The 13,491-nt window shown below is 31.2% G+C and overlaps 1 protein-coding gene and 1 long non-coding RNA gene across 2 annotated transcripts in view; one reads left to right on the top strand and one right to left on the bottom strand.

Annotated features, from left to right (window-relative positions):
• Positions 1-5,756: 5,756 nt before the first annotated feature.
• LOC111717007 (heat shock 70 kDa protein 1) lies at positions 5,757-7,877 on the top strand. The gene has a single exon (XM_023492521.1). It carries the CDS (start codon positions 5,814-5,816, stop codon positions 7,746-7,748), a length of 1,935 nt encoding a protein of 644 aa, XP_023348289.1. The 5' UTR covers positions 5,757-5,813; the 3' UTR covers positions 7,749-7,877.
• A 988-nt stretch (positions 7,878-8,865) lies between these two features.
• LOC111717008 (uncharacterized) overlaps positions 8,866-13,491 on the bottom strand; it is a 7,959-nt gene continuing 3,333 nt past the window's right edge. Inside the window, exons 2-4 of the long non-coding RNA XR_002768645.1 lie at positions 10,671-10,742; positions 10,065-10,102; positions 8,866-9,264 (exon numbers count right to left, since the gene is read on the bottom strand). This is a non-coding gene — a long non-coding RNA (uncharacterized LOC111717008). The remainder of the gene's footprint in view (positions 9,265-10,064; positions 10,103-10,670; positions 10,743-13,491) is intronic.

Below are 13,491 nucleotides of genomic sequence, written 5' to 3'. Positions count from 1 at the left end.
TCAACCTTTTAGAATTTATACAATTTCGTATGAGAGCTCTCCAGTCGGACAGTTCTCATTCTGCATTTTTATCTGAAATATAAGTTTAAAGTTACTATTTCGCCGGATCCAATGGAAGTGAAGTCTTAAAGGCCTTACAGGGCCCGATGAAAACTTGGTGCCGCGCTCTGCTCGTCCACCGCTCCTTCACGAGCTCTCGATTCATTTTGCGCTCACTCGTACCAGGCGCGTTTTAAAGTTCAAAAGGGAATATGCCTGACAATTTTAGATGAAGCTTATGTATCAAAAGTTGCTATACTAAGAGAAACGAATTCGCAGGATTGTAATCCGGCGCAGAAGTTTCAAATGTAAATTTTAGACGTTTTTTTTATTCTTTACTGAATTCACAATTGATGATTTTGTTTATTGCATGTATTACATGTAAAATATTAATATAAATATTAATTATTACCTCATGGTCTCTATATAAGGCAGTGCCCGAATTTAGCGTAGTTTATGTATGTGCTTCGGCACAATTGGCTAATTTACTCGTAGCCAGGGATGAATTAGTGAATTAGTGCCATTGGATGAATAGCCTAATAGGCAGGTTAGATCAAATATTTTCAAATAATCAACTTTTCAAGAATCTTGAGAAGGATACCCTTTAACGCTTTATTGAACAAATCAGATTGAGAGGTTCTTCTGACATATCATTTATTTCATACTGTTTAACAGCTTGATATAATCAAAATTAAAATCAAAAGTTGTCTTCATTCTATTGATATATATGCAATAATAACTGTAACAGTTATTAATATTCAACTCTATAGTTTGGTTTAAAACATGAACATGAAACGCCCCCCCCCCTAGTAAAAAGCCATAGAGAATAGAAATAGGGTACTTAAAATGCATGTTCCTATAAGCCCAATGTTTCAAGGCCAGCTCATTGAAAAAAAAAATTAGAACGATAACGTATGTAGTTTGGGTGCTAGAGAGGGTTGAAAAAAATGCCAAGAAAAGGTTAAAAAATATTTTTTTTGTATGAAACAAATATCAAAGTGTGACACATTACATCCATTTTTCACGGACTTTTAGAAATATAGTTTTTAGATCTGTAGCTTTAGTCATAAAAAAAGTTATGGACTATTTTAGATTTTTTTTTTACACAGACCGGACTTTTTACCGCTCCTGTACACCTAACATATGCATAAAAAAATTTACAAAAAATCCTTTAAATTTCTATTCATTAAAAGTCAATCAATTTCACGGTGATAGTGTCAAAAATATACGTGCTAGTACAAAAGAAGTTTAGAGGGGGGGCCAAACGCCCCCCCCCCCCCGCCTGTTTAATTAGAGTGATATAATGTATTTTCTTCCAGTAATTAAAATAACATTTTATAATTGTAGATGTAAAATTTAGATGTTTTTATTCTTTATTGGATTTACTGCATTTATAGATAAAACTATCAATTCTTTTATCGCATCTGAAGTCAAAACAGTGAATGTCTTATGCTTCGTATTTAGTTTATGTAGGTTATAAAGTGTTTCCGCACAATTGTCCAATTCAATTGAGAAATAAAAGAGAATTCAATTCTTAATTTCATCATGTTTTTTTTAAAAATCCTTTTTTAATTACACTGATTTAAGTCTTTCAAATACACTAATTTAAATCTTTTAAATAAACTAACTTAAGTCTTTCAAATTCACGAATAAGTCTGTATCTTGATTGGACAAGCAGGAGGGAGAAAGTTTAAAATATGAATAAAAAGGAATCATAAGTCTTTGTTGCAAACTCTGATTTTTCAAACGGTATTTCTTTGCAACTCAATGTCGTAAACCTTAGATTTTTCAAACTATGAATTCTGAGCTGACAACTCTTGTATTGGAAACCCTTAATCCTGATTGCCAAATCTCGATATCCACCGCCGACACTTATGATTTTTAGCTTAATCCTCTCTTTGTGATATGTCTTTGGACCAATAAGAGTTCTTTCATTCATTATGCACAAAAACTTGGAAGTTTCTTGGCTTCTGATAGGCTGTTCGGTTTCTACAATCAACACTCTGATTTGTTGCAGTTTAGATAATTTCCCGTTTGTTAACGTAAGATTAAATAAGTCTGAAGATGAATGAAAAGCTGAGCTCAAGCATTGATCTCGATATCCACAATTCTAAAGTTTACAGCTCTGTTCACTTAATCGCATGATCTAAGCTTAATCTGAAATATAAAATATTTATACCATCAGGTTGCAAAGATATATGAGATTGTGAAAAGACTCAATTCACGCAATTCCTTTGTTTGGCATTAAGGATTATTTGACTTCAGCTGTAATTTTCTAATCACTATATCTTTGAAACATGAGGATGTAATTCTTTGACATTTTAAACTGCTGACATGGAAGACTGTATGGTTGTAGCTTATGACTGCCGGAAGACAAAAAAGCTAATATGTGGCATGGAAGGGAAAAATGGCTTGGCCGCCTGTCTTCCCCCGCTCCCAGGCTTTCCCCTCATGTTTTACCAACTTAATAAACCTACAAACGCCTTTTTCAGAATAAATACATCAAATCAGCTGATTTTTATTTTCCCACTTGTCAGCTTTCTATTATACAACCCAACCTTTTGCATCATGTTAATTTATGTCTGGATGTTATGATTTGATTGTTTACTATATGTTTCCCAGTCTAGAAATACAACTTACAACTGTCTAAAAGTTCCAAATAGTTATCTCGACTCTATAAGCAAACTTTATAAAAAAAAAGGAATGTTTTTTTTCAGTTAAAAATGACAGCAAAATTGTAAATTTCGAAAAGATATTTTTTAAACTTCATTAGCTTTACTGTTGATTATTATTTTTTTTGCATTTATAATAATATATGTAGTAACATCTGCCATCCATCTCTGATAAACATTCATCTACAGTAATATCTATTTATTTATGCAATGTTTCGGCACACCGCAAAATTGGCCAATTTAAACGGAGGGGACCGAGCGCTGCGACTAGAACAGGGTAGGGGGCCGCGCGCTGCAGCTAGGACATCATTAGGAGCTTGCTGCTTGGGAAATATTTGGGAAGTTGCCACTTGGGAAAATGCCTTTGGGAAAATACCTATCATCGTAAGAAATATCATTGAATAGAAGTCGAAAAACCAAAACTTATTTTTTTAAACCCAGCTAATCTAATCAATATATTTGAGGGGTTCCTGAGTCATACAAACATAGTGATACCCAAACAACATAGATTAATGCTTTAGAAATATAGATTTTGGTGTTGCTTGGCACAACTTAATTAAATTTTATTTCAGCATCCTGAGATCCAGGCTAGAAGATTACCAATCCTATTCTTTGCAAACAAAATGGACATGAGAGATTCTATGTCGAGCGTTAAAGTTTCTCAGACCCTTGGTAAATAAATAATGATAATGATAATGATAATATGATAATGATAATGATAATGATAATGATAATGATAATATGATAATGATAATGATAATATGATAATGATAATGATAATGATAATATGATAATGATAATGATAATATGATAATGATAATGATAATGATAATGATAATATGATAATATGATAATAATAATAATTGTAATATTTAAGGATAATATAAAAATGATCATGATCAGTATTTTTATTTATATTTTATTTATGAAGTAACAATTATTATAATAAAAATGAGTTTTTGCCCCAACCTTTGGAATCTGATGGTGTAAATCTTAAATATTTTAAACTTAAACTATTTGTTCCAACATAATTCATTGTTTAAAATAAAAGACGTCTACGACATCGGGTTGCAAAAAAATAAAGCAGTAAAAGAAAAACTCCATGTAAGAAAAAACAAAAAATAAATATATAGATAAATAAAAAAGCTGTTTAAATGAATTCATTAATAAATGAAGAAAGGAATAAAAGAATTAATATACAAATGATTAAAGAAAGTAATGAATAAATGAGAAGAAAGTTATAAATGAATAAATAAATAAACGATTTAATAAATAAATGAATAAATGAATTCATGAATTTATACGAATTTATGAATAAATGAATAAAATAAAATATTAATGAATAAATTAAAAAATGAATTTACTAATGGAGTGGAGTGTATTCTGCATATTTGCACTAGTAACGCATACATAAAAAGATAAATGAATAGATAGGTGAATAGGTGAATGAATATACGAAAGGATGAATGAATGAAATACATCTGAATTTACTAGGATTGGAGCGTATTCTGGATAAGCCCTGGCATATATGCGCTAGTAATGCAATTACTGGAGAAGGACTCCAGGAGGGGGTATACTCTCAGATCCGTGAAACAAAAACTCTTTTTGCCAAAGGAATTGAGTCTTTGCAACAAATCCCAATTTTCTAATACCTATATATCTACAACCCAATTATGTAAACCTTAGATATTTCAAACTTTGATTATTTGAAATATCTAAGGTCTACAACATTGGGTTGTTAAGATATAGGGATTTAAAAACCAGAGTTTGTGGCAAAGACTCAATTCCTTTTCGGTTTATTTAACCATCTTCAGGGCATATTCTAAAAAACATACAAAATAAGAAACTTGAATAATAAATGTTTAAGATTTAAAAGAATTAAAAGATAAAAGTAACAATATATAAACGAAAACAAATAAACAGATTTCAAATGTGATACCTTCCTTTAACTCGACCAAAGATTAACTGAATATGAATTTGAATTTTGAGTTTATATCTATATTTATATCTATATATATATAGATATATACATCTATATCTATATATATCTCAATATCAATATCTATATCTATATCTATATCTATATCTGTATTTACATCTGCATCTATATCTAGGTATATCTAAATCTATCTATACACCATTCATATTTATATATATCAATATCTATATGTATGTCAGAAAAGAAGTATTTAACACTTGACTTTTTATTGTATCTATTTTATATAAATATATATCTATTTCTATATCTATATTAATATGTATATTTAGGCCAGATCAAGGATGGATTGGACGGTAAAAGATGAAAAGAAAAATATTTTTAAACTGTTTTTTTTTCTCAATTGTGTTTCATCTATTTAGTGAACCTATAAAGTATTCTATTCTTTTCTGTGTAGTAAAATAAACTTTAAAAATGTGTTATCTTGGATATAAAGAAAAGTTAAAGCTCTGATGAGAATAATAAAATAAATCACGGCAAACTAAAGTTAATTACACGTTTTTCAATATCAATGTTTTGAATTTTAAATATGTAACAAAATATATTTTTTAATTCTAATTCTATGCGCAAAAACAAAACTAGTTGGTTTGTTTTTAAGATCTTTAAATAAAACTCAAAGATTACAAAAATTTCAGTGTGAAGTAGTGAAACTAGATGTATAGGAGATGCAACTTATGTCCATATAAGTTGATGAATCAGTATCAATTTTATTGTGTTTTCATCATTATTCTAATTTTAACAATAATATACTATAATATTTGATTTACAGCTAAAATGTTCTTTGACCTTAGTCTTTTTTTAACATTGTGAAATAACTCTTGTTGTAAAATGGTAGTGTTCTAGAATATTCTAGAAAATTTATCTACAAATCTCCGCCGCAATATCTCTCGACCAATGAGAGGCCAACTCTACTTCAACGACCAATTAGAGAAGAGCAAATATTCTAGAAAATTCTTCACGGGCAGTTAATGCACTAGGAGTATTTGATAATATTCTAGAAAATTCTTCTTGAGTATATAAAGACACAACGTTATTCTACGATCAGTTTAAATCTAAAACTTGCGAAAACAATACAAGGAAGTTTTACACTACTGCTAGAATATAAAATGGTGAAACACGCTGCTATTGGAATTGATCTTGGTACTACCTACTCCTGTGTAGGAGTTTTCCAACATGGAAAGGTGGAAATCATCGCTAATGATCAGGGGAACAGAACCACTCCTAGCTATGTTGCATTTACTGACACTGAGAGGTTGATCGGTGATGCTGCTAAGAACCAGGTTGCCATGAACCCTAACAATACCATCTTTGATGCCAAGAGGTTGATTGGCAGGAAGTTTGATGATGACACTGTTAAAGCTGACTTGAAGCACTGGCCCTTCAAGGTTGTGAACATTGGAGGTAAGCCTAAGCTTGAGGTGGAGTATAAGAATGAGAACAAACAGTTTACCCCTGAGGAAGTGAGCGCTATGGTCCTGGTGAAGATGAAGGAGACTGCTGAAGCATACCTGGGTTATCAGGTCAAGGATGCTGTTGTTACTGTTCCAGCATACTTTAATGATTCACAAAGACAAGCAACCAAAGATGCTGGAGTTATTGCTGGATTAAATATTACTAGGATTATCAATGAACCCACCGCAGCAGCTATTGCTTATGGTTTAGACAAGAAGAGCAGCTCCAAGGGTGAGAAGAATATTTTAATCTTTGATCTTGGTGGTGGAACCTTTGATGTTTCCATCCTTTCAATAGATGATGGAATATTTGAAGTTAAAGCTACTGCTGGCGATACTCATCTAGGAGGAGAAGACTTTGACAACAGGATGGTTGAGCACTTTATCCAGGAGTTCAAGAGAAAGCATAAGAAGGATATTTCTGGAAACAAGAGAGCACTTAGAAGATTGAGAACTGCTTGTGAAAGAGCTAAGAGAACCTTGAGTTCAGCTGCTCAAGCAAATATAGAAATTGATTCTCTTGCTGAAGGAATTGATTTCTACACATCGATCACTAGAGCAAGGTTTGAAGAGCTCTGTTCTGACCTGTTCAAGGGAACCTTGGAACCTGTGGAGAAGGCACTGAGAGACTCCAAGCTTGACAAATCCTCCATTGATGAGATGGTTCTTGTAGGAGGTAGTACCAGGATTCCTAAAGTTCAGAAACTCCTTCAGGATTTCTTTAATGGTAAGGAGCTAAATAAATCGATCAATCCTGATGAAGCTGTTGCATATGGAGCAGCTGTGCAAGCTGCTATTCTGAATGGAGATGAGAGCAGTGAAGTTGGAGATTTGCTGCTTCTTGATGTTGCTCCTCTGTCCATGGGTATTGAAACTGCTGGAGGAGTTATGACTGCTCTGATCAAGAGAAATACAACCATTCCAACCAAACAGACTCAAATCTTCACAACATACAGTGATAATCAACCAGCTGTGACAATACAGGTTTATGAGGGAGAAAGAACAATGACCAAGGATAATCATCTCCTGGGTAAGTTTGATCTGACTGGTATACCACCAGCACCCCGAGGAACTCCACAGATTGAGGTTACCTTTGATGTTGATGCTAATGGTATCCTAAATGTATCTGCTGCTGAGAAGGGTAGTGGGAAGCAGGAAAAGATCACAATCACCAATGATAAGGGAAGGCTGTCCAAGGAGGAGATAGAAAGGATGGTCAATGATGCTGAAAAGTTCAAGGATGAAGATGAAGCACAGAAGGAGAGGGTTGCTGCTAAGAATGGACTTGAAGCATACATATTTAACATGAAAGCCTCCTTTGACCAAGATGAAGTGAAAACCAAGCTCTCTGCATCAGATATCTCTGATGCTAAGAATCAACTGGACTCTGCCCTGGCCTGGTTGGATAGGAATCAGCTTGGAGAGAAGGAAGAGTACACAGAGAAGCAGAAGGAGCTGGAGAATAGTCTGAAGATGATTGTATCTAAGCTGTACGGACAGGGGGGTGCAGGAGGAGTAGGAGGAGCTGATAGTTGTGGAGCTCAAGCAAGACAAGGAGCTAAAGAACCAACTATAGAGGAAGTAGATTAAATTACTGTATTTAGAGGCAGTCGATTAAATTACCAAATTATAGATCTCGCTGTATATTACCAATAAATTTATGTGCTATTAATGTATTATGGAATTAAAATTATTCTAAATAAATGTTAAAAAAACTTTCATGTTTTGTCTGTTTAATAAAAAATCTAAATCATAAAACATAAAAAGTTTAAATAATCAATACCTGCTTGTTAAATTTATTAGCTTGAATTTATTGTTTAAAAACAGTTCCTTTAATATTTTTTATTTTTTATTTTACCAATTATACAGGATCCAAAAAACTGTGGTAGAAAATATAATAATTAATTTTTTGCATTTGATGAAGCTTAAAGGGAGTTTTCGCGAAAAATGAATGGGGGTATAGGCTTAATGCCATAAAAAAGCGCTTTTGATCGCTACTAATCTTACTTTTATCTGTTGCGTATATAAGGAGAAAATTGTTAAGAACGACTCACACCGAAAAACGTAGTGTCCATACAAATTCAGAAAGATGCAATATTCAACTCGGATCGTAAACAAATCAATTTAATTCCAAACAAATCATTCAGATATTACAAACAATAGTCCTCGATTATTTTTTGACGCATTCGTAAATAGTTGATATTTCATAATATTTTGTGTTTTTCATGATCTGAGAGTTACTATTGAAAACATTAATTTCTGTTTCGAGGATTTTTGATAATGAAGACGACATTTTTTTTTTCCAGGAATGTTCAAAAAGCCAGCGCCAGCGAAAATTATTTTTTAAAAAACAAAATCAAAAATATTATGAAATATTAACTATATACGAATGCGTCGAAAATATTCGATGACTACTGTTTGTAATATCTGAATGATTTGTTTGTAATTAAATTAAAGCGCTTTTTTATCGCATTAAGCCTATACCCCCTTTCATTTTTCGCGAACACTCCCTTTAAAGCAAAAAATTTGTACCAAACTTGTCAATTAAAATATTGAGGAAACTGGGTCAGTGTACAATGCACAATTGATGTGTTTCAAGTTCATTAAAGTATTCATTGAACATTGTAACATTTCTATTGCTTCAAATTGCAAAATTACTATCAATTGGTACACATTAAATACACACGATAACCTGGATTAAACATTATATATTTCAATGTACTTTTATTATGTTGGGTTGATTTAAATGTTAAAATTCTATTAAAGAACTTTAGCATTGTGTTCTTAATATAGAACTATCATAAGTATTTCTAAACTACAAACATTTCGCTAGAAATTACAAAATATTTGGTTTGGTTTGGTTTGAAAAAATTGTGTACTGGACAGTACTGTACTGGACAGTACTGTACTGGACAGTACTGTACTGGACAGACTTTGAGGCTTTCAGTGTTTCGTACAGTCTAATTCAATTTATATCAGTAGTTACTGGACCGGCAGGTAGTGCAAAAATTGTTATAACAATGTGAACAGGAAGCACAATCTAGGTCATCTAAGCATTCTGCGCATTGCAGTACGTTGCAGTTGTTTCTTCTTCCTCCCAGGAAACCTAGATTAAAACTGACTAAAATGTCGTCTTCCTATTTCAGAGGTTTATGGGTCTCACTCTGTATTTAAATGTTCATTTAAAGGGAGTGTTCGCGAAAAATGAAAGGGGGTATAGGCTTAATGCGATGAAAAAGCGCTTTTGATCGCTACTAATCTTACTTCTATCTGTTGCGTCTATAAGGAGAAACTTGTTAAAGACGTCTCATACCAAATAACTCAGCGCCCATACAAATTGAGAAAATTGTAACATACGACTTAGACCGTAAAAAATCAATTTAATTAAAAACAAATCATTCAGATATTACAACCTATAGTCATCGATTATCTTTCGCCACATTTATTAAGAGTTTATATTTTATAATATTTTTTGATTAATTTGTTTTTAATTTGATTATTTCTCTTGCGGCTTGCGCAACTATCTAAGAATGCCGCGGACCACTCACATTTTTCGAAATCAGTTAAAACGTTTTCTAATAATATAAAATATTGTAAAATATAAACTATATACAAATATGGCGAAAGATAATCAATGACTATAGGTTGTACTATCTGAATGATTTGTTTGAAATTAAATGGATTTTTTACGGTCTAAGTCGTATGTTGCAATTTTCTCAATTTGTATGGGCGCTAAGTTATTCGGTATGAGACGTCTTTAACAAGTTTCTCCTTATAGACGCAACAGATAGAAGTCAGATTAGTAGCGATCAAAAGCGCTTTTTTATCGCATTAAGCCTATACCCCCTTTCATTTTTCGCGAACACTCCCTTTAATGAATTTGAAAAAAATGTTTTATCAACTTACTTCCTATCTGACATAATGCATCCTGTTTTGTCATACATCTGAAAAAAAAGATTACTTACAGGGTGTCCCACGAAACATGACAGTTTGTGAATAGTTTTGAATGTCTTCTTCCATATACTGTATTAGATACTATAGACTTTTTGCAGTTCATTTAGTTAAAAAAAAATCTTCTACTCAAATATATTTTACTTTGAAATCAATTTTTCTATAATATGGCTGGCATGAAAATTTTTATATTATTCTCTTGGGGTTCAAACAACTTAACAAATATGGAAGAAGACATTTTAAACTTTTCACCAACTGTCATGTTTCGATGTTTCGATGTTTCGATGTTTCATTTATTACAAAGAATGTGTACTTAAAAAGAAAGTGTGTAATATATAAATATATATATGATATCCAAGGGAATATAATTAAAAGATTACGAACAAGAAGAAAATAAAAAAAATTGTAAAAAATTTAAAATTTTAAAATAAAAATGTAAAAAAGTATCCAAGGGTAACTTTTTTGGTGTCAAAATTGGTCTTATCTTTGAAGTAAGCATACTATCACATTTTGGGCTTTATCATCAAAATTCAGCTGGGGAAAAGGTCCAAAAAAAGTTACCTTCCGCCGGATGAAACTTCCCCAAGTCCGAATATAGGCAATCGTATGAAACCGATTAGTGCAGAACTTCTCCTAAAAAAATATTAAAGGGACTGTAAGCATACTTTCAAGTGGCCCTCCATGTAAGAAGGACAATGCTCGATTCACAATGGTACCCTTGAAACCTTTATCTGATCAAAAATATGGAAAATATTGTCTTTTTTTGCGGTTTAAAAGTATTTAATCAAGTATATAGTACTTTGGTAGGGAAACCACAATTGAAAATAATCAGTTTTTAAAATTATAAAATCTATTTTACATTGATCTTCAAGCAAAGCTTTCAAGGGTACCGTTGTCAATCGGGCATTGTCATCTTTGCATGGAGGGTTACTTTAATGTTACTTCAGATTTTTCTTTATCATCTTTTTATCTTATTTGACTTATTTAATCCTTTCAAGGGACTGTTGGCGTAATCTCAAGTGACCCTCCATTTGTATAGAGTAGCGTGTCCAATTTAGGACTTTTTAACTTTTAACTGGACTTTTCTTTTAAAGGGAGTGACCGGCAATCTAAAGTAGTTGAACTGAGAATGTAGTATTGTGGATAAATTTTTTAGGATTCATTTGAGATATATAAAACTTTTGAAGATGTATAATTTCTGAGTTTGGGCGCAGAGTTGACGTTCAAACTCGTTCATTTGGGTGGATACGTTTTAAGTATCCATTTTTTTAAATTATTAAATAAAGACGAAGAATAAATATCTTCCAAGAAATGTATCCAAAGAGTGAATATCTTCCAGGAAATGTATCCAAAGAATAAATATCTACTAAGAAATGTATCCAAAGAATAAATATCCACCAAGAAATTAATCCAAAGAATAAATATCTTTCAGAAAATGTATTCAAAGAATAAATATTTTCCAATAAATGTATCGAAAGAACAAATATTCACCACGAAATGTATCCAAAGAATAAATATCTACCAAGAAATGTATCCAAAGAAGAAATTTCTACCAGGAAATGTTCCAAAGAATAAATATCTACAAGGAAATGTATCCAAAGAATAAATATCTACCAAGAAACGTACCCAAAGAAAAAATATCCACCAAAAAATGTATCCAAAGAATAAATATCTTCCAGAAAATGTATCCAAAGAATTAATATCCACCAAGAAATGTATCCAAAGAATAAATATCCACCAAGAAATGTATCCAAAGAATAAATATCTTCCAGAAAATGTATCCAAAGAATTAATATCCACCAAGAAATGTATCCAAAGAACAAATATCCACCACGAAATGTATCCAAAGAATAAATATCTTCAAGGAAATGTATCCAAAGAATAAATATCCACCAAGAAATATATTTAAAGAATAAATATCCACCAAGAAACGTATACAAGGAATAAATATCCACCAAGAAATGTATCCAAAGAATAAATATCTTCCAGGAAATGTATCCAAAGAATAAATATCCACCAAGAAATATATTTAAAGAATAAATATCCACCAAGAAACGTATACAAGGAATAAATATCCACCAAGAAATGTATCCAAAGAATAAATATCTTCCAGGAAATGTATCCAAAGAATAAATATCCACCAAGAAATATATTTAAAGAATAAATATCCACCAAGAAAAGTATCCAAAGAATAAATATCTTCCAGGAAATGTATCCAAAGAATAAATATCCACCAAGAAATATATTTAAAGAATAAATATCCACCAAGAAAAGTATCCAAAGAATAAATATCTTCCAGGAAATGTATCCAAAGAATAAATATCCACCAAGAAATATATTTAAAGAATAAATATCCACCAAGAAAAGTATCCAAAGAATAAATATCTTCCAGGAAATGTATCCAAAGAATAAATATCCACCAAGAAATATATTTAAAGAATAAATATCCACCAAGAAAAGTATCCAAAGAATAAATATCTTCCAGGAAATGTATCCAAAGAATAAATATCCACCAAGAAATATATTTAAAGAATAAATATCCACCAAGAAAAGTATCCAAAGAATAAATATCTTCCAGGAAATGTATCCAAAGAATAAATATCCACCAAGAAATATATTTAAAGAATAAATATCCACCAAGAAAAGTATCCAAAGAATAAATATCTTCCAGGAAATGTATCCAAAGAATAAATATCCACCAAGAAATATANTTCATTTCTTATTCATTTCTTATTCATTTCTTATTCATTTCTTATTCATTTCTTATTTATTTCTTATTCGAATTTCTTTTCCATTTCTTATGCTTTTCTTATTCATTTCTGATGAATTAGATGATTAGTTTCTGAAAAAAAATTGCAAAAACTGAATCAAACGTATTTGATAAATAATCATTATTTGTGTTGAAGCAAAAAAAGAAACAAAACCAAAATCTATATTGAACCAAAAACATTTTTTCGGTTTTGCAACAATTTAAAAAAAAATTTATTCAAAACGTTTCGTTTTCAAAATTAAAGAAAAAAATTTCCGTTTAAAAAACATTTTTGCTAAGCCCTGAAAAAAATCAACATTCTTTTCTCATAGTTTTTCTATATATTATAATTATATAAGTAGATACTATATTTTATATAAGTTGTATAACGTACCCGAAAAAAGCTGACGAAAAGTCAGCAAGAAGAAAAATGCAAATGAAAACTAAATACTTCATGTTGGAAACCATGGAACCAGACTGAGGATTTTGAAGAGTTCTTTTCTATATTATAGAACACAGTCAGAGAGATGAGTATAAGGCCTTAGGCTATATAGTACATGAGAATGGCATCCAGATTTATCTAGTATAGGTTAGTATATTTTGGAGTAGTAGTAGAGTATCAGGGGGGGGGGG

This window comes from Eurytemora carolleeae, unplaced genomic scaffold, assembly GCF_000591075.1.
Source record: "Eurytemora carolleeae unplaced genomic scaffold, Eaff_2.0 scaffold1578, whole genome shotgun sequence".
NCBI classification, from domain to species: domain Eukaryota; kingdom Metazoa; phylum Arthropoda; class Copepoda; order Calanoida; family Temoridae; genus Eurytemora; species Eurytemora carolleeae.
This window is presented reverse-complemented; position numbering and strand designations above follow the sequence as displayed.

Bases quoted from the DNA above. Each gene is read 5' to 3' on its own strand.
- LOC111717007 (XM_023492521.1), top strand. From the start codon at position 5,814: ATGGTGAAACACGCTGCTATTGGAATTGATCTTGGTACTACCTACTCC.